This window comes from Muscardinus avellanarius, assembly GCF_963383645.1.
Source record: "Muscardinus avellanarius genome assembly, chromosome: 16".
In the NCBI taxonomy this organism is placed as follows: domain Eukaryota; kingdom Metazoa; phylum Chordata; class Mammalia; order Rodentia; family Gliridae; genus Muscardinus; species Muscardinus avellanarius.
The window spans coordinates 19451457-19471162 of NC_137802.1; the positions used below are offsets into that span (position 1 = coordinate 19451457).

General features: G+C 53.6%; 1 protein-coding gene across 1 annotated transcript in view; it reads right to left on the reverse strand.

The window, feature by feature from the left end:
- Positions 1 to 1153: 1153 nt before the first annotated feature.
- The window catches only part of SPNS2 (SPNS lysolipid transporter 2, sphingosine-1-phosphate), a gene marked incomplete at both ends in the record, with an annotated part of 50131 nt that continues 31578 nt past the window's right edge, over positions 1154 to 19706 (reverse strand). Inside the window, 10 exons of the mRNA XM_080712300.1 lie at positions 1154 to 1196; positions 1551 to 1714; positions 1800 to 1898; positions 4042 to 4107; positions 4401 to 4590; positions 4680 to 4832; positions 5136 to 5278; positions 7236 to 7302; positions 7502 to 7653; positions 11944 to 12080. Of these exons, the coding sequence (XP_080568426.1) occupies positions 1154 to 1196; positions 1551 to 1714; positions 1800 to 1898; positions 4042 to 4107; positions 4401 to 4590; positions 4680 to 4832; positions 5136 to 5278; positions 7236 to 7302; positions 7502 to 7653; positions 11944 to 12080 (1214 nt within the window). The remainder of the gene's footprint in view (positions 1197 to 1550; positions 1715 to 1799; positions 1899 to 4041; positions 4108 to 4400; positions 4591 to 4679; positions 4833 to 5135; positions 5279 to 7235; positions 7303 to 7501; positions 7654 to 11943; positions 12081 to 19706) is intronic.

Here is a 19706-nt window from a genome sequence, read left to right on the forward strand (position 1 = left end):
AAGGTGGGTTGGTGGGTAGCTCCCAGTGTCTCAAGCCTGGTGTTCAGCTGCTTGCCAGGGCCTTCACCCCTGGTGATGCCAGCTCTTTGTGAGGGGCTGGTCCCCCACCTGAGAGACCTGCAGTCCAGGAACCAACCCAAGGCAGTAGACCTGCCAGGGCAGGAAGCACCCAGAGACCAGTACCCGCTCCTCTTGCCAGGTTGGGTCCAGGTCAGAGGCCCAGCTGCAGGTCTGTGCACTAGGCCCTTTAGGCTTCAGAACTTGAACTGTGGCCCTAAGGCTCGGGCCATCTCTTCTCTGTACAGTCCAGGATCTGCTGGGACCTCGAAGCTGCAGATAGCACCTTGCCCAACACTCCGCGTGGGAAGGTCCAGCCCCCTGGCCCCACGACCTAGGGAGGGCAGGGGCTTGTCTAAGATCACATAAGCCGGTGGTAGGCCAGGCTCTCCCGATACCCCAACGTGGGGTTGTCTTCCTTGGCTCCAGGGATCCTGCAGCCCAAACCCAGGGCTGGGAATCTGTCGCACTGTGTGGTTCCCACACACACAGCCCTCCTGGTTGACTGAGGATGCAGCCTCTTGGAGCCAGGGCCACTCAGCAGTCCTGGGCCAGAGAGGGTAGGTGCCCAGCTGTGGGTCACACAGAAAGCATTGAGATAGTCCCACAGGTCTAGGATGGCGTAGGATCCCTCCCAGACTAGGCAGGAGCATGGGCTCTTCATTGTCCCAGCGGCACCTGGCAGGAAGGTGTCAGTCAGAGGTGGGCTTGGGGGACCTCCTCAAGGCTTCCCTCCTGCATCTTCCCTGCTGTTTGGGAAAACTGGCGACTAGGGGACCTAAGGGGCTGGAAGCCTGGTCTCCCACTGCCGGAAAGCTGCAGGTCACAGTAGGATTAGGCTCTGGCATCTCTAGGAGGATTGGGGAGGACAGAGCAGAGGAGTTCTTGGCCAGCCCCAGCCCTTTGGAGGAAGGGAGGAAGCTGATTTACTGGAAAGAGCCTGCCCCATCCCCCTTCACATAACTCCACCAGTAAATTTGGGCAACACTTCAGGAGGAAACCAAACCAGGGTTGGTGGGATACACTTGGGCAGGAGGGGACTACTTGCCTCTTACCACCCCCTCCTACCCACAGCCCCTGGCCTGTGCTCACCGCCTCAGACTTTGACGGATACAGGCGGCATCGCCAGCTGGTTCGCCCTGGGGGAGAGACGGGCTGGGGTCAGGGCGGCGAGTCAGCGGGGGCCGGGCACGGGCACGGCTCTGGCACATGGCATCGCAGGGGCCAGCTGACCGGAGGTGCTGGGCAAGGACCTCGTCAGCCCCAGGGGGAGGTGGGAGAGCCCAGGGGTAGGGAGAGGAGAGAGAGAAAGGAGTAAAGAGGAGAAAGAAGTCAGAAAATGAGAGGGAAAGAAGGCTATGGGGTCCCAGCTCTGAAACCCGAAACTCCCAAGCAAAACCCAGGTCTAGGACCACCAGGTGGGGTCTGGGTGTGTAAGGGGGAGGGGCCAAGCTGGGGGCGCTCAGGGCACAGAGGGGCTGTCACACACTCACTGCTGCTCAGCCTTGGCTCGGTCGCTGAGGAAGAAGAGAGCGGTGGCAAGGAAGAACATGCCACCCAGGACCACAACGAAGGGGCAGAGCATGAGGGCGTAGCCCAGGCTCAGGAACTCCCAGAGCGGGGAGTCCTTGGTACTCTGGCGGATCAGGTCCGAGATCTGTGAGCATTAGGGCATGGGTGTCAGGCCAGGGCCACCTCCTGATGCCCCCCACCTCCCCAGACCAACTCCCTGAGCCACTCACAAAGCCGATGAGGTAGGGGCTTCCTGCGTCGCCCAGCAGGTGGGAAGTGAAGCTCTGCAAGGCCACTGCTGTGGCCCGTCGGGTGGGGATGACCACGTACTGCGGGAGAAAGTTGAGTGAGGGCAAAGGGCCGCCCTGCAGTGAGATGCTGTGACACTAGGGGGGGAACCCAGGAGCATGCTACTTCAAGCTACAAGCCCACCCCTGTGTTTTATTTTGGAAAGGGACCTAGCCAAGTTGGTGAGGGCCTCAATAAGTTGCTGAGGCTGGCCTCAAACCTGTGATCCTCCTGTCTCTACCTCCCAGGTCCTGGGATTACAGGCATGTACCGCCATACATGGCTACTGGCAGTGGCATTTCTAAAACCCCCACAGCCTGACGCCCACGCTGATGTCTTCATGTCACTGCTGGGCCTTCCACCCCACCCCAGGGTGTGGCTGCTGTCAGGGGCAGGTGCTCTGTCCACCATTTCCAGTCCAGGCCTCCACCTCCCAGACAGAAATCCTCACCTCCCTCCTAATCACATCCAGTCACAATGGAACAGTTAGGGGGCCCTTGCTCCAGAGCTCCGGGCCTTGGGGTACCTGAGCCAGGAGGAATGGCAAAGCCACTACCTGCTGCACCCCGCTTCCTCCCTGCTCAGGAGGCCAGACTGCCTCGGGCTCTGCACTGGGCTCAGTGCGGAGCCACGTGTCATGGTCACAGGACATTGAGACCCAGACAGAGTCCTGCAGCTTTAGAACTAGAACCCTCGCTCTCAGCCTCTTGAGCTCACCAAACCAAACACCGGCCTTGAGTCCCCTCCATGGGAACAAAGCAAGGCTGGGGTGGCTGGGGACAGAGCTTTGGTGCAGAGCAAGACCCTGCCTAAAGAGCCTCCACTTAAACCTATGGGCACCCAGCACGTGCCAAGCAACACTGGACTTCACGCACCCCGTCAGACCTGGCAGGCCCTGACCCCACCACCAAGCCAGACAGGAGGGACAGGTCAGGCAGCCCATCCTCGTGCCCTAAGCTCCAGCCATCTCCACTGTTCAGGTCACCAGCCTGTAGTGTGGGTGCGGCCAGCACCCACGAGGCACCCTGTGGGAGCTGGGGAGGGGATGGGGCAGAACCTGGATCCAATGGGATGGCATGGCCCCATTTCTAGCAATAATTAGTCACTTAGCTGTGACACTTCATAAACTGGGACATGATTTCCCTAGGACCCGGCTCTTGTCAGCAGCAGCTGTCCAGGGCTGCCCCTGGGGATGAGTCAGGGGGACGCCGTGCTGCCTAGCACCAAGGGCATTTGATTCAGACACTGCCCTCCCCACCCCCTACATACACACTTGGGCTGTGCAGTGACCAGCACAGACCTACGGAGGCCTTCATACCCCCTCTACCCAGCCCGTGGACTGGTGGTCCAGCAAGAAAAAGCAGGTTTGCAGGGAAGCTGGGGAAGGGAACCCTGAAGTAGAAGGGCTAGCAGGGGTCCAGTGCCGGGTGGCCGTCCCATGTTAACGCGCCAGACCCCAGCACGTGAGGGTTTCTGCTCCCCCTGCCTTGGCCCCTCCTGACATTCCCCCCCACACACACACCAGTCCTCTGAACTCTCCCAGTCCTCTTCTGAGCCTGACCTGGAGGATCCCCAAGGACCAAAACATGTCACACACCCCTGCCACCCTCCTGGAGCGCCGCACTCAAGCCCACTGCGCCCTCTTGGCTCCTCCCAGACTGTTCCTGTCCCGCCCAGAGACACAGCCCCTGCCGGCAGTCAGACAGCCCTTTGTCCCTGACAGGCTGGTCTGCAGCCCATTGTTGGAGCTGTGAAGACCGCCTCTGTCCGTTCAGCCCAGCCACAGCACCCGCACCCGGGCAGGTGCGCCTGGGACCCAGGCTGAGCTGGGAGGGCAGAGTCCCTGGACGCTTAGACCCTGGGGGAGGAGTGCTGGCAAGCAACGCCAACTCCATGCCAGCCTGGCACCGCCAGCCTCCCAGCCACAAACCTGTCTTCAAAAAACCCCTTCGCTACCCGGCCAGCCCCACATCTCATCTCATCTGCCCATTCCACCCTGTTTTCAGGCCCTGCCCTAGTGCGGGTCCCCAGATCTCTGATTCCCTCCCTGCCTCTGGGTTCAGCTCCCAGCAGGTCTCTTCCTGCCCACCCTGCCACTCCCTGCCAGCTCCCCATGGCCTCACCCACCCTTCCAGCTGCCCCTTGTGAGGTCAGCACAAAGTGACCCCAGCCTGCCTGGCTCACCATGAGGATGTCTGCGGTGATGGCCCAGTTAGAAAACAGCAGCGTCTCCCCAACAAAGATGCAGATCTGCCCCAGAGAGCAGAAACAATGGTCAGAGGCCCCTCTGTCTACCAGCAGCCCAGACAAAGCCTCCCGCCCCTTCCAGAGGGCCCCCACCTCCTGACAGTCAGGCTCAGGGGAACTGGTGGATTCGCCACAGAAATCAAGCCACACCCACAGCCCTGAAGGATACCCAGAGCCCCTGGATGGGCTGTGGACAGAGCAAGGACAGGTGGCCTGCAAACAGGAGCCTCCCTATGGGGACAGAGGGACCACACTTCAGCCAGCTCCAGCCAGCCCCTGGCCTTTGCTGCACTCACATAAGCGCCCACGATGCTGCTCTTGGCGGCCACAAAGATCAGGCAGATGAAGATGGCAGAGCCCAGCATGCCCACAGCACACACCAGTGGGTCGGCCCGCTGGGTCCGCAGGCGGCACCAGCGCGTGGCTCCTGCACCCGTGACCACGCCCAGGAAGCCCGTAAAGCAGGTGATGGCCCCAAAGATGAGGCTGTGGGGACGAGGGACAGAGGACAGTTGAGGAGGACATGACTGTGGCTGAGGCGCTCTCCACCCAGGGCCCACCTGGCTCGGCCTCACCTGTCCTTGGCCCCGCAGGGCGGGCTGTTGCACGTCTCCGCCGTCTTCTGCACCACCTGGGCACGGTGCAGATAGAGTGGAATCCACATGCCCAGGGCCCCCGTGGCGAAGGATACAGCTGACGTGGCCAGAGAGGAGAAGACGTAGCTGCGACTGGGGAGAGGCCAGGGCGGGGACGCTGAGCAGGGCCAGGACCCACTGCAGCTGCAGCAGGCAGCCCTGTGTGTCAAAGCTCAGGAGATGCCTCTGCCCCCAGGACCAGAGAGAAGGCCCGAGGTGCCTCTCTCATGGGCTCCGGGGTGAGGGTTTAGGCTGCTGGAATAATACACGCTCATGGCCAAATGGCACTCCCAGCACTACAGGCAGTGGAGATGGCAGGCGGCCCGGCCACGGACCCTGGGTGGACCACCCATCAGGCAACCCTCCGCTTCCCACTGGACTCCCTGCCCTGCTCACTTGCGTATCAGGGCCCTCATGTCGCGGAGCCACGAGGTCCGTGCTTTGAGCTGACCCCCGAGCTGGTCAACATGGCCTCTCTTGGTGGTGGGGACCAGGATGAGGATGAGTGTTCCTGTGATCATGCCCAGGACGGGGGACACCTGGCAGGGCAGGAAACACGAAGTTAGGAACCAGGGTCCAGTCAGCCTTGCCGGCGTGGCGCTAGCACAGCTCAGGTGAGCTGGGTCTTCTCCAGTGCTAAGCCCTTCATCTGGGCTGAAATTTACCAGCCCCCTGGAAGAAACCACAGAGCAAAGCCACCCGGGATGAGGTCAGCAAAGGGCTTGGGGATCAAAGAGGATGGTCCAGATCAGGGGCAGGACAGGGAGAGGTTGCAAGGAGACTAACAGACTGAAAGAAGGGAGGAGGAAGGAATGAAGAGAGCCGAATGGGAGCTGGCGTGGTGGCTTGGAATCCCAGCACTCGGGAGGCGGAGACTGGAGGATCGGAGCTCATGGACAGCCTCAGCTACTTAGCAAGGTCCTTTGCAACTTAGTGAGACCCTGTTTCAAAAATTAAAAAGACTAAAAATAGGGCTGGAGGTATAGTTCAGAGGTACAATGACCCTGGGTTCCATACAGAAAAAAAAAAAAAAAGTAAAAGAAAAAGACGAATGGACAGGTGGAGTTTGGAAAGAGAATGACGGTTGATGGACAGATGTGCGTGAATAATGACTTTGGGGAGAAGAGAGAGTTCCTGAAAGCAGGGAGCCAGATACCAGCCCTGCCCAACTCCTGGGGCTGGGAACATTTTCCAGGTGGGTTCCTTGCTTTGTGGGGCACTGGAAGCTACTGGCTGGACATGAAGTCTCCAGCTGATAGATCAGGTAGGCTGTCCTTTGGTGGTGACCCACGCAGTCCCCTTTGGGTCTACCCTGTGTCCAGCCAAGGCCCTGGGCCTCCACCCACATGGGAGGAGGATGTCTTGTCAGCATGGAATTTTTTTTTTTTTTTTTTGGTGGTACTGGGGATGGAACCCAGGGGCCTTCTACCTCCAGGCTACACTCCCAGGCCTATTTTATATTTTATTTGGAAACAGGGTCTCTTAAGCCAGCTGAGGCTGGCTTCGAACTTGCGTGATCCTCCTGTCTCAGCCTACCAAGCGCGGAGATTATAAGTGTGCACCACCACCACGCCCGGCTATTGACAGCCTGGATTCTTTTTTTTTTTTTTTTTTTTTTTTTTTTTTTTTGGTGGTACTGGGGTGGAACCCAGAGGCTTTCTACCTCCTGGCTATACTCCCAGACCTATTTTATACTTTACTTGGCAACAGGGTCTCACTAAGTTGCTGAGAGCCTCACTAAGTAGCTGAGGCTGGCTTCGAACCTGCGTGATCCTTCTGTCTCAGCTTCTCAAGCACAGGGATTACAAGCGTGCACGCCTGGTTGACAGCCTGGATTCTAATACACCAGCCCTTGGACCCACCAGCCTCTGAGAAGAGAGACTCCTGTCCGTCCCCCCCCCCACCCCGCAGGCCTGAGCCGTGGCTGGGGAGTTCCTCTCTAGGGCCCCTCCACCCCCACCAAGAAATTCCACGAGGCTGGTGCCTTCCTGCTTTTGAGGAAAAAACACTTTGTCTTAAGCTTCCGTTCCCCCGAGAGATGGGGGATCTCTGTTTCCTCCCATTGCACTGTCCTGGGGCCTTAGTCACTTGCCCCCAACCTCTGGCAGGCAGGAAATGGCTCTGGACCCCAAGGGCCCCCCCACAGAGGTCTCTTCCCAGCCTCACCCTAACGTCCTAACACAGAGCCAGGGCTGGAAGCAGGAAACCCCGCCACGGACCTGGAATTTCCTGACTGGTGAGAGAATCCCTGGTCCTGTCACCCTGGGGCTCCCAGGGGGAGGGGTGTAACCCTCAGACGGAGGCCCTAAGAGCTGACAGCTATGAGTCCCGCTGAGCAAATGTACAAAGCATGAGTCTGCAGAGCCCAGGCTGGTGAGGGAGGGAGGCTGGAGGCCGCAGCCTGTGCCCTGGCGGGGGCTCTCGGCTAAGTGGGAATCTCAGGGTGACCCTGGAGCCAGGGCAGGATGAGGGGTGACCTCACAGGAGGGGCCTTACCCGCAGGGCCCAGCGCCAGTCCCCAGCTGCCTGCTTCACACTGGAGCCGGTGATGTAGCCCAGGCCGCTGCAGAGAAAAGGGACACAGGTCAGGCTCTGTGGAGACGGTGGGAAATGCTCACCTGTCCCCAAGGCTGCCACCCTCACACCCGGCCAGGAGTCCCCTAAGACTGACCCATCTACGTGTTTGATTGACAGAGAGTGCTTACAAGTCCAGGGCGACCTTTCCTGAAGCTCCACCCACGCCCCCACATCTCTGCCCTCACCTGCCCAGTGGGATGGCGAAGTAGAAGACGGATAGCATGAGTGTGCGCGTGTTCTTGGTGAAGAGGTCCCCGATGATGGTGGGCGCGATGGTGGAGTAGCTGGCCTCGCCGATGCCCACCAGACCCCGGGACAGGACCAGCAGCCAGAAGTACTATGGGAGAGGGGCAGAGAATGCTGGGGCCTCCTCTGCCCGCTCCACACCCCTGCCCCTCCAGGGGCCCGGAGCCAGGGGAGGGGATGGAGCCCAGGCCTGGCCTCAGCACCCTTGGGCCACCCTCGGGCCATGCTGGCCTCAGCACGCCCTCCGTATGGTGGCTCTGAATGGGACTGGGCTTCCCCAGGGAGCTGGGTCTCCATAAGCACTGGGGATGAAAGCCTGTGTCTCCTCCTGGGGGACCTCCTCCCTGGTCCCGGCCCCACTTTAGGAGCTACAAGTCCCCCTTGGCTCTGTGTGCCCCAAGCAGGGCAGGCGGGCTGATCCTGGGAGCACTGGGGGCCTGGCGTGAGTGGGAGCCAAGCAGTGCGGGCCCCCAGCATACCATGGGCGGAGCCAGCTGAGCAGGAAAGGGCGAGGCTGTGCAAGTGGCTGGTGGTCCCACCTTTGATGTGGGCCTGCCCCTACAGTGCCCCCGGCTGCTCAGGGCCTGAGAACCCAGCCTGGTCATCTCTTCCTGGCCCCACCCTGACCACCCAGCTGGCCAGCATCGCCCACATCGAGCTCTTTCTGTGCCCCAGTCTATCTCTGCCTGGCAGGCTCTTCACTGGCTGGAACCCTCATTCCTGTATCCACATCACCTTCTCCCTGACCCCCCCCCCTCCCGTCTCCCTTCAGCTCCTTGCCGCACTCTCTTCCTGGGAAGCGTCTGTCCACTGTCATTCCTGTTCTTCTCTTGGGTTTTGTTTGTATTTGCTTTAATAGCACAAGGACACTTTATCATCTGAGTCACTAATATTTTCAATGATCTCTCTTTCTGCTTTGTTTAGAGTTTCACCATTTCCCAGCTTCCTGGCATTCTCTTTGATTTGATGCCATCAAATCTGTTGATTTTTCCTGAAAGCCTTGTTCAGGGAGGACTGCTCTATCCCCCAAACACAAAACCACTCATTTCTGGTTTATGCTTGTTGCATTTTAGAGAGAGCTCAAGAATGGGAGTGATGCGTCAATTGTTGCACACTGGCATGCAGAAAGGGTCCTGAGTGTCCCCAGCCCACCCACAGGAGCCCGAGGATCCACCTCTGCCTGGGTTGCACATGTAGGCCCAATAAAAAGGACTTGTGTCTTCTTGTGCACGTGAAACATGAATATGAAGGGACCAGTCCGTGCATCTTCTGCTAGCCTTGCTTATTATCTTTTTGAAACCCGTTTGTGCTGGTTCGTACAACTCTAGTTCATTCTTCCACTGTCCAGAAACTCACAGTATGAATATACCCCATTTATCTATGCTGCTCCAGGCATTTAGGTCATTTCCTCTGTTTGTCTGGGACAGTACTACCACAGGCTTCCTTGTGTGCATGTGCCCACAGCCAGAACTGCTCTCTGTCCCTCTGAGTGGAAGACTGGGCCAAGCAGTGTGCACACTGAGCCCTTCATAAGATCTTGCCACTGTGATCTCCAGAGGAGATCCTACCAATTTACACTCAGCCCTGACAGCGCCTGAGTCCCGGGTTCCCCACAGCTGTAATAACACTTGGTATTGTCAGCCTTTTTAATTGTCGCCAGTCTGACGGGTGTGAAATGGTATCTCATTGTTGTTTAAATTTGCATCTCCCTGGTTATTTGGGAGGCCGAGCCATCTCTTCCTACGTTCATTGTCCGCTTGAGTATCTTCTCCTGGAATGGCCTGTGACTGTCCTCTGCTTGGCTTTTTTCCTCCTGGGTTATCTTTTTCTTATTGATTTCTAGACTTTTAGATCTTGCTTAGGCTTTACTTCCACCTGTCGTGAATTTATTTTACAATATGGTTTGAAGTACAGACCATATGTTATTTTTGATCCAGAGATAGTCAGTTCTCCTCAAACCACTGATTTGAAATGTAACTGCACTACATCCCCGCAGGCATGCGCACCCGGCCTCGCTGGCTCCTGGTCTATCCCTCAGCTGTTTTACTTAGACTAGACATGATTTTGATAGCCGAGAGAGCGAATCCCCTCTCACTGTTATTTTTCACATTGTTCTTGGCTGTTCTTGGCTGTTTTCTCTGCCAAATTAACTTCAGAATCACGTTGCCGAGGCCATCAAAAACCCCGTGGGACTTGGGTTGTGATTGCAACGAATTTACAAATTAATTGGAAGCGATCTCTCCGTTTCTCTCTCTGCCTCTCCTCTATTTTCCTCTCCATCTCTGGCATTGTGGTCCAAGGCTCACAGGTCAGTCCCAGAAGCAGCCCCAGGGCCTGTTCCAGGGTGAGACAAGACCTAGGGAACCCCAGAAACTTCTGGTGTAGATCCTGTTTTATATAGTGACTACAGCTTCCATCTGACCCTGGACCGGGAGCTCCCCATGCCTGACTCTCCTTCCTGAAGCAAAGTTGCTCTCCACAAACCTGTACTTTCCCCCTCCCCTTCCCTCCAGCAATGTGAACCTGACTCTGTCATTGTCCTTTTTCTCTTTCTCTCTTTTTTTCTTTCGATACTGGGAGTTGAACCCAGAAGCATTCTACCTCCAAGCTATGCCCCCAGCCCTTTTGATTTTTTATTTGGAAACAAGGTCTTGCTATGTTGCTAGGAGACTCGCTAAGTTGTTGAGACTGGCCTTGAACCAGCAATCCTCCTATCTCAGCCTCTCAAGTACTGGGATTATAGACATGTGCCACCATGCCTACCTAATTGTCCTTTTTCAAACTCTTTCAGGGCTCAGCACTACCCCAGGAGGAAGCCGAGTTGCCCCAACCTGACTCCTGAGGCCTCCCATGACTCAGGCCCTGCCTTCCTTTCTGGCCAAAATACCCTCCTTTCCCTTGACTCAACACCTCTGCCATTCCTGCATCTGTGGTGTGCCCCCTTTACCATGCCATCTGCACTAAAAGACCCAGCCTCCCAGTCCTGCCTACCTGGGCCAAGTGCCTCCTCCTCCAGGAAGCCTCCCTGACACCATGGATTATAAGAGGCCACTCTCTCCTCAGTGAGAATTAGGTTGGCACTATGTTTGCATATCTTTTGTGTTTGTGTGGTATTGGGGATGGAATCCAGGAGCATTCTACTTCCAAGCTACATCTCCATCCCATTTATTTATTTATTTATTTATTTATTTATTTATTTATTTGGTGGTACTGGGGTTCCTAGAAGCCCTTCTGCCTCTGGGCTACGCTCCCAGACCTATTTTTACATTTTTATTTGGAAACAGGGTCTCCTAAGCCAGCACGCGCGCGGCTGGCTTCAAACCTGCGCGATCCTCCTGTCTCTGCCTCCCAAGCGTGGGGATTACAAGCGTGCGCCACCACGCCCAGCTATTTTGTTTATTTTTTAAACAGGGTCTCACTAGCTTTATGAGCGTCTCACTACTTTTGAGGCTGTCCTTGAACGTGTGATTCTCTTGTCTCAGCCTCCCAAGTACTGGGATTACAAGCATGCGTCACCAAGCTCAGCTGTCTGCATATCTTGAAGGCTATATACTGGGGCTCCTGTCCGATCTTCCCACCACAGGCTCCCAAAGACAAGGCCAGACTAAAAGCTCCTGATGCAGATTCTGGTTTTCTCCTGCTTTCTCCACCGCTCTTCATAGCAGCTGTCACAGGCTTGTCCACCCTCTGCTTGAACACTCCTACTAATGGGAAACTCATTGCCCTCACCAGGCAATATATCTCCTCTTTGGAAGAAAGAACAGAAATATGTGTTTAACATTTACTATGTCCCAGGATCTGGACATTCATAAGCGCGGTGTTTCTTCCAGGAAATCTTCAAGCTGAGGTGACCAAAGTCCAGAGAAACGAAATATCTTTCTCTAGGTCACAAAGCCAAGCAGCCAACAGAGTTGGGATATTCAAACCCAGGACTGTGAGAGCCAAACGATGTGAGGTATCTCTCTGTTTAATTAATGTCTGCTTCCCTGGGACTTGGGCCCAAGCACTTAGCTGATCATCAAAAAATAAACTGAGTAAGAACCAGAGAGGGCTAGGGACTCACTTGGGCTCACACGGTGAGCTACTGGCAGAGCCAGGGGTAAGAGCCACAGTCTTCACTCTCAGGCCTGACTCTCTCTTCCCAAGTCAGAGGGCAGCTCACAGAATCAGGATGCCACACAGGGATGCAAGGCCAGTAGAGAGAAGGGCCTATCTGTAGGGCTAGTTACAGAAGCATGCAGACACACCCCACTCCTCTGCACTGGGAAGGCGCTCTGTGGAGCTGAACCCCCCGGTCTAGACCAACACTGACCAGCCAGGGAGCAGGGCACGAGACTGTAGTAAGCAGAGCTGAGTGGGCAGCATGGTGGGGTGGCCTCACCTGTTGGGGGATGAAGGAGCTGGAGAAGGTGACAGCCGACCAGAAGAAAATGCCGCAGCTGAGGATCACCTTTCTGTTGAAGCGGTCACCCAGGTAGCCGAAGATGGGGGCGGCCACCATGAAGCTGCAGATGAACACTGCAGGGAGAGGAGAGCTGGAGGGCGGAGCTGGGTCCCTGTGCTGGGCCTGGCTGCCCGTCCCACCTGGCTGGAGGCCCAGCGCCCATGAGATGACGAGCCTAGACCAAGGAAGTGGCCCCAGAGATGGCGACCTCAGCGGGGCCTGCATTCCTGGGTCAGGGTGATACCCAGGCGCCATCCTCTTCAACACATGTCCAGTTTCTCCAGTTCCAGGGGAGCCCCCTGAACACCGGCTACACCCCAAGTGCTATGGAAGGTGCTCGGCTCTGCACCTCCTGTCGCTTCCCATGCCACCAACCTCGTGGATGAGGAGACAGACTAAGAGGGAAGGCAGCTTGGCAAGGCCCAGGAGGCAGAAGCATCCCAGTGGAGGTTCTCATCCCGTCCCTCCTACTCTGCCACACTGATCTCTTTATCATATGTGGGAGAGAGGTTCCAGAGGAAGGGATCTACCTAACATCACATAGCAAATTTGGGCAAGACTGAGCCTGGAATCCCAGGTCTCACGACTGCCAGGTCGCGAAGCCACACTCCCCACTCCCTCCCAGTGGCTGCAGAGGCTTTCCTGATGGGTGACAACACTGGCAGTCCTTCATCTCCTCACTTCACAGAGAGTGTGTGTGTGTGTGTGTGTGTGTGTGTGTGTGTGTGTGTATGGAACCCAGAGGCATTCAACCTTTGAGCTACACCCCCAGCCCTATTTTTTCTTTTCTTTTCTTTATTATTATTATTATTATTATTATTATTATTATTATTATTATTATTATTTTTATGTGTGTGGTACTGGGGTTCCTGGAAACCCTTCTACCTCTGGGCTACACTCCAAGACCTATTTTATACTATTTTATGTGGAAACAGGGTCTCTTAAGCCAGCGCGGCTGGCTTCGCACCTGTGCGATCCTCCTGTCTCCGCCTCCCAAGCGCGGGGATTACAAGCATGCGTCACCACGCCTGGCTTATTCTTTTATTTTCAAACAGGGTCTCACTAGGTTGTGGATGGTGTCACTAATTTGCTAAGGTTGGCAATCCCCTATCTCAGCCTCCCAAGTACTAGAATTACAAGCTTGTGCCACCACTTCTAGCTCATTTTTTTTAACCTACATCAGGCAAAATATTAGGTGTTTTGAGATGGATTTTAAAACAAAACACAAAATTTCTGCCCTCTTGGATCCTTCCCTCCAGTGAAAAGAAATAGACAGTAAGTAAATAACATAGCTAAGGACAGTTAAAGGCCAGATATGAAATGTAAGTATTATTCCAATACTAGGGAGGCTGAGACAGGAGGATCGCAGGTTTGAGGACAGCCTCAGCAAACTAGTGAGATCATTTTCTTAAAAAGGGGGGATTATTTTCTTTAAAAAAGGGCGTGGCTGGGGATGTAGTTCAGAGGTATCTCTGGGTTCAATCCCCAGTACTACACCAAAAAAAAAAAAACAAACAAAAAACGAATGGTCAGCCAGGTACCTGAAATCCCAGCAATGCCTGTAATCCCAGTACTTGGGGGGCTGAGACAGGAGGATTGCAGATTTGAGGACAGTCTCAGCCACTTAGCAAGATCCCCAGCAACTTAGAGTGACCCTGCCTCAAAATAAAAAATAAGGCTGTGGGGGTACAGCTTGTAGACAGAATGCTGCTGGGTTCAATCCCCATTACAAAAAAAGGGCCAGATAATAGAAAGGCCAGCAAAGACCTGGTAGAGGTAGGAAGGAGACAGATCATGCAGATATGGGAACAAGAGCAGCAAGTGCAAAGGTCCAGGGGCACAAATATGCTTAGCATGTTTGAGGATTGGCAGAGTTCAGAATGACTGGAGCAAGGGGTAGAAGACAAGGTGGAGAGGCCGTACAAGAGAGGACCTTTTGTGGCCCTCTGGTTAGTGTGACTTCCATGGGTGAGAAAGGAAAATGTTAGAAGATGCTCAACAAAAGAGAGACATGACCTCATTTTGTTCTATCAGATCAAGAGAGCGGTAGAATCTAAGGGTACTTCATGAGGAGGCCACAGTCAGTGACTGGAGGGGACTTCGAGTTCCCAAGAGGGATAAAGAGGCCTGTAAACAAGGCAGGGTGGACCCTAGGACACACAATGAGACGGCGCCCCAGCTGACGGGCAGATGGCCGACAAAGGCCAGGGTGGGCAGGCCAGGCAGCAGGTGGCCGGCCTCTGACCGCTGGGCCAAACGTGGGCAAGGGTTCATCTGCTCCTCCCGGAGCCACGTCCCCAGGGAGACAGGACCAGAAGCAAAAGAAGGAGGAGAAGGAGGAGGAAGTGAGGAACAAGAGGAGAGAGGGCTGGGGGCAGAGGTCCCTGGACTAGGCTGGAGGAGATGGGTGTCCCTCTCTATCCCAGCCCAGAACAGGACAGTGAGTGTGCACGGGAGACAGGAGTCTTCGATCTGATCTGGGGCCTTGGGCACGGTTGGTATCGAGGTGCACAGGCTGAGTACTGGGGGGTGGGGGGGCTCACGTCCATCTCTGTCCCTTTTCGCCTGGGTAACCTCAGCCAGGTAACCACCTTTCTTTTTTTTTTTTTTTTTTTTGGTGGTACTGGAGGTGGAACCCAGAGGCTTTCTACCTCCGGGCTATACTCCCAGACCCATTTTATATTTTATTTGGAAACAGAGTCTCACTAAGTTGCTGAGAGCCTCACTAAGCAGCCGAGGCTGGCTTCGAACCTGTGCGATCCTCCTGTCTCTGCCTCCCAAGCGCGGGGATTACAAGCGTGCGCCGCCACACCCGGCAGGTAACCACCTTTCTGTGTCTCAGCTTCAGTGGCGTGCTGGTAAGTGCATAACAACTGTTTCTTTCAATAAAGAGTAGAGTGGGAAGCCTGATGTGGAGTGTTTGCCAATCTCCATGATATCAAAACTCCTACCTGAACGGATGTCAAGCTACCGACATGATGTGGCTGATCAGAGCTGGGAGGGGAGGTGCAGCAGTGCACCGTCACATCACATAAAGTTTCTACTGTTTGAATAAAATAACACAATAGACCTTAAGAACATAAACAATAGTTCAACAAAGTCAAACGATTATTAAATGTCCTTTTGCGTATATAGCACCTGCTTTTAGTATAAATTCTTTAATTGTTTCTAGCATAGCTCAATAGCCAGTGCGCACACACAATTCCTGAAAATTTAACCATCAATTCTCATGAGCCAGTAGAAGCCAGCTGCAGCATACCAGCCTCCTCATTTATAAAACGAAGTTAAAAACAGCTTCTCCCCTGGGTTGCCTGAGTGCTAGATGCGATAATACGAGCAAAGTTTGGCACCTTGCCCTGCCAGAGCAGGCCGGCCTCAGCCAACACTGGCCCTTGTGTAGATTACTCAGGGAGATATAATTTCCCCACATCTAGAAAAAGAATGTTTTCCTACTGCCCCTGCCTCCCAGGACCTGCCTGAGATCTGATCAGGACGTGGGCGGGGTGTTGGTTGCTTTAGGACTTAAACACCTTGAGGGGAAGAAGATGGATTGTTTTCTTTGTGCCTGTCTGTTCTACATGGATAGTGAATAGAAATAATCAGAACGGCCTGAACACAGTCAGAGTAGGGACAGGAAGAAGAGTTCCAGGCACTGTACGTGTGACCTCTTTGACCCCAAAAGGCGGCTCTGAGACAGGAGCGGGTGAGGTCTGAGCTGGGGGGCCTGGGATCCCAGCATCTGGCCCCTGCCTCAGCCTGGGCTGAACCAGGCCTATTTTTTTGTTTTGTTTTGGTTTTTTTTGTGGTACTGGGGTTCCTGGAAGCCCTTCTACCTCCGGGCTACACTCCCAGACACCTATTTTGTATTTTTATTTGGAAACAGGGTCTCTTAAGCCAGCACACGCGCCTGGCTTCGAACCTGCGCGATCCTCCTGTCTCTGCCTCCCAAGCGCGGGGATTACAAGCGTGCGCCACCACGCCCGGCTGAACCAGGCCTATTTTTACAAAGTCTAAGCATTAGGTAGTTAGATTAGGGATGAGCATTATAGGGAAAGAAATGGAGTGAGGGAATCTGGCCAGCCTTCCTGAAAAGAAATACGGAGAATGCCCAGCCATCTGCAGTTAGAGACGAGCAGTAACGCCAGGCGTGGGGGCACACGCTTGTCATCCCCGCGCTCGGGAGGTGGAGACAGGAGGATCGCATGGGTTCGAAGCCAGCCACGCTGGCTTAAGAGACCCTGTTTTCAAATAAAATATAAAATAGGTCTGGGAGTGTAGTCTGGAGGTAGAAGGGCTTCCAGGAACCCCAGTACCACCAAAAATAAAAAAAAAAAGAAGAAAAAGCTGGGCGTGGGGGCACACGCTTGTAATCCCCGCGCTCGGGAGGCGGAGACAGGAGGATCGCACAGGTTCGAAGCCAGCCTCGGCTACTTAGTGAGGCTCTCAGCAACTTAGTGAGATCCTGTTTCCAAATAAAAAATATAAAAAAGGTCTGGGAGTATAGCCCGGAGGTAGAAAGCCTCTGGGTTCCACCCCCAGTACCACCAAAAAATAAAAATAAAAAATAAAAAAAGAGATGTGCAGTATTTACACTTCAGCTTTAGATACCAGCAGGAAAATTCCAATATGGCAAATTTAGCATAGTTGTTCCAAACTATGGCACGAAACCCAGAAGAGAGCATCCCAAATGACTATGCATGAGGAGCTGTGTGGGATTTCTGGGCAGTATAAGAAGTCACCACGTGGCACAAGCCTTCCCTTTTCTACTTCTGGACCAGCCACCTCTGTGACCTTCCCGGTGGAGTCACCAATAAACCTTTTATGCTTAACCTATTTTTGCCCTCCAAATAAAATCTTTCCTTGGGGATGACAAGAACTGAGGGAAACTTGCCACCATGCTGGGACATAAGCGGTGCTGTGACTCAGATTTACACAATATAAGATGCTAGTCCCCTTCCAGTCAGCGGCCATGCCCCCGGCTCTTTCCCCTAGTTATATGGGCTAGGCTGCCATGCCCGTCTCTCCCTTTTCCAGTTCTCCCTTTTGCTTTTTAGACTCCAAGGGCCAGGCCACCATGTGCTTGGCTCTCCCTTTCCCATTCTCCCTGCCATTTTTAAAAAATCTGGGCATGAAGCCATCATGTCCCTGGCTCTGTGTTTCCCCATTCACTTTTCTGAGCAGCTCCACTGGGAGACCCTCTTTCCCTACTCACTCCTCCCAGGGGCTCAAGGCATGGAAGTACAAACAGTGACTCTCCCCCCTCTGTCTTTAAATTCTACCGAGAACTCTCTTAAGGGCAAACAGCTCCAAGGACTTCCTTACACCTTGCCGGGCAGGCAGCCAGGACTCCCCTCGCCCATTACTTTTTCCAATTGCTTACTGGGATAAGCTCTTTTCTCTTGATGGACCTACATGGGGACACTTACAGCGCCCTCCTTTCTTCATGGTCCCCCTCCTCCAGCCAATGCCTGTGCTCTTTCTCCCATAGCCAGCATCGGACCACAGAAGCAACTCTCAGCTTCTGATCTCTAGAGCAGTGCTCCCTTTATGGGCAGCCTCATTTCAGAATAACAGTGCTCTCTCCTTTCTTTTGAATAGAAATACAAATGTGTTAAAATGGCCAGGCATGCCCCAACTTTCCTTCGGGTCCTCTCTTTGTTAAGGGGTGGCAACCTCAACTTCTCGCTTCACCAGAGTCAGTTAAGTGGCTCTTCTCCATCCTGCTCATGTTGTTGCTAAAAAAAAAAAGGAAAGAAAGAAAGAAAGAAACACGGCTAACGGAGATAATCGCTCAGGGTAGACATCTGCTTAGAATGCTTCTTAGATACCTTCCTCTGAGCATTTAGGGCTACGGGACAAGGCCCATTGGTTGATATCCTGGTATGAATACGCCTCCTTTGTCACAGGTCTGCACCCCACAGTAAGAGATGCTGCCCCTTTCTCTCCTGGAAAATAATTCTTCTGGAGCAAATTAAAAGGTCCAGTAAATTTATACCTCCTCCCACAGTTCAGGATGGGGACTTTAGAAGACTGGGCATGTTTGGGGGATCTGGCAAGACCAGCCAGTACACTGGATCCCCCATTACTTGGTTCTAAAGCGGACTCCAAAAAATTTATTAAAAAATAAACAAATAAATAAAGAGGACTCCATGGGGGATCCAGGAGAAAAGATTCAGCTCCAGAATAGGAGGGGACACCCTCCCCCTCTAGCCACTATGTCTTCTCTTTCACATGGGGAATCGGATAATGGTACCTTCAGATTCTCCACTGGGATGGATCTTAAAGGACTGGAAAAGGCTTGGCCTGAACCCTTAAAAAAAAAAAAAAAACCCTTTATTTTCTTCTGTAGCGCTGCTTGGCCTCAATGCCAAGTAAATGACCAAGAAGCATGCCCTCTACGTGGGAGCCTAAATTTCAACATTATATTACAGTTAAATATTTTCTGCCACAGGAAAGAAAAATGGGGAGAAGTTCCCTATGTCAAGACCTTCTTTGCCTTAAGGGATCAGCCAGATCTTTGTTGAAGATGCAAGGTTGACCCTGCCCTTGTGGTCCTAATGAGAAAGACCTTCCCAGGACTGGGATACTTCCCCACCTTGAAGGCTCCTCCAGAGGAATTGGTTAATCCCTCCGCACCCTCCAAACAGTTAATCCCTCCGCACCCTCCAACTTCAAGGCCCCTTACAGCACTCTACTCTTCACTGACACTCCCAAACCCTAGTCTTTAATATCCAGAGACTCTCCTACCACAATCTAAGGCACGCCCTTACAGAAGATGGGTGGAGTATTCAAACCCACTCAGGTGCAAGTCTCCTATCCTATTTCAAAGATCTAAAACAAATTAAGCAAGATCTGGGGAAATTCTCTGATGACCCAATTGGTATAGAGAAGCCTTCCAACATCTATCCCAGGCCTTTGATTTAACCTGGAAGGACATAAACATCCTCCCAGGACAGACCCTATCAGAATCAAAAAGACAAAAGGTCACCGAAGCGAGGTGCCTATGAGCCATAGTTGCAACAGAACTCCTAGTGGAAGAGGCTTTTAAGACAACTCTAGGAAGGCCCTTGAGATGCATACCCCCATCCGGTGGCCTCTCCTCTAGAATTCAAAGAACTTCTAGAAGACAGAAGATGACTAGGATACTAAACCTTATTGCTGGAGAACTCAGAAGTAACCTTGCACAGGCTCTCCTCTTTAAATGTCGCCGGCCTGCTTTCCCTTCCAGAGGGGGATCCTGTGAAGAACTCCTAAGCCTCTCTCCTTCCAGCAGAGAGGACCTCAGTATTCAGACTTTAGACACCCCTGGCTTTGTCTGGGTTACCAGTAACAGTTCTTTTGTGGATAAGGGAATCATAAAAGCTGGCTATGCAGTGCTATCTACTGCAGAAATAATTGAAGCTAAACCCTTCCCACTAGGAACCTCTGCCCAACCGGAAAAAACAATAGCTTTAACCCAGGCCCTCAAACTGAGAAAAGATAAGCAGGCAGACATTTTCATGGACTCTGAGTACACCTTCTTGGTGCTTCATGCCCATGCCACTGTCTGGAGAGAAAGAGGCTATCAAACCTTCCAATTAAGCATGGCCCTCAGACGCTGGAACTTCTCAAAGCACTAAAACCTCCCCAAGAAGCTGCAGTAGTTCACTGCAAAAGACATACAAAATGAACCAGTGGTCAGGTGTGGTGGTACATGCCTG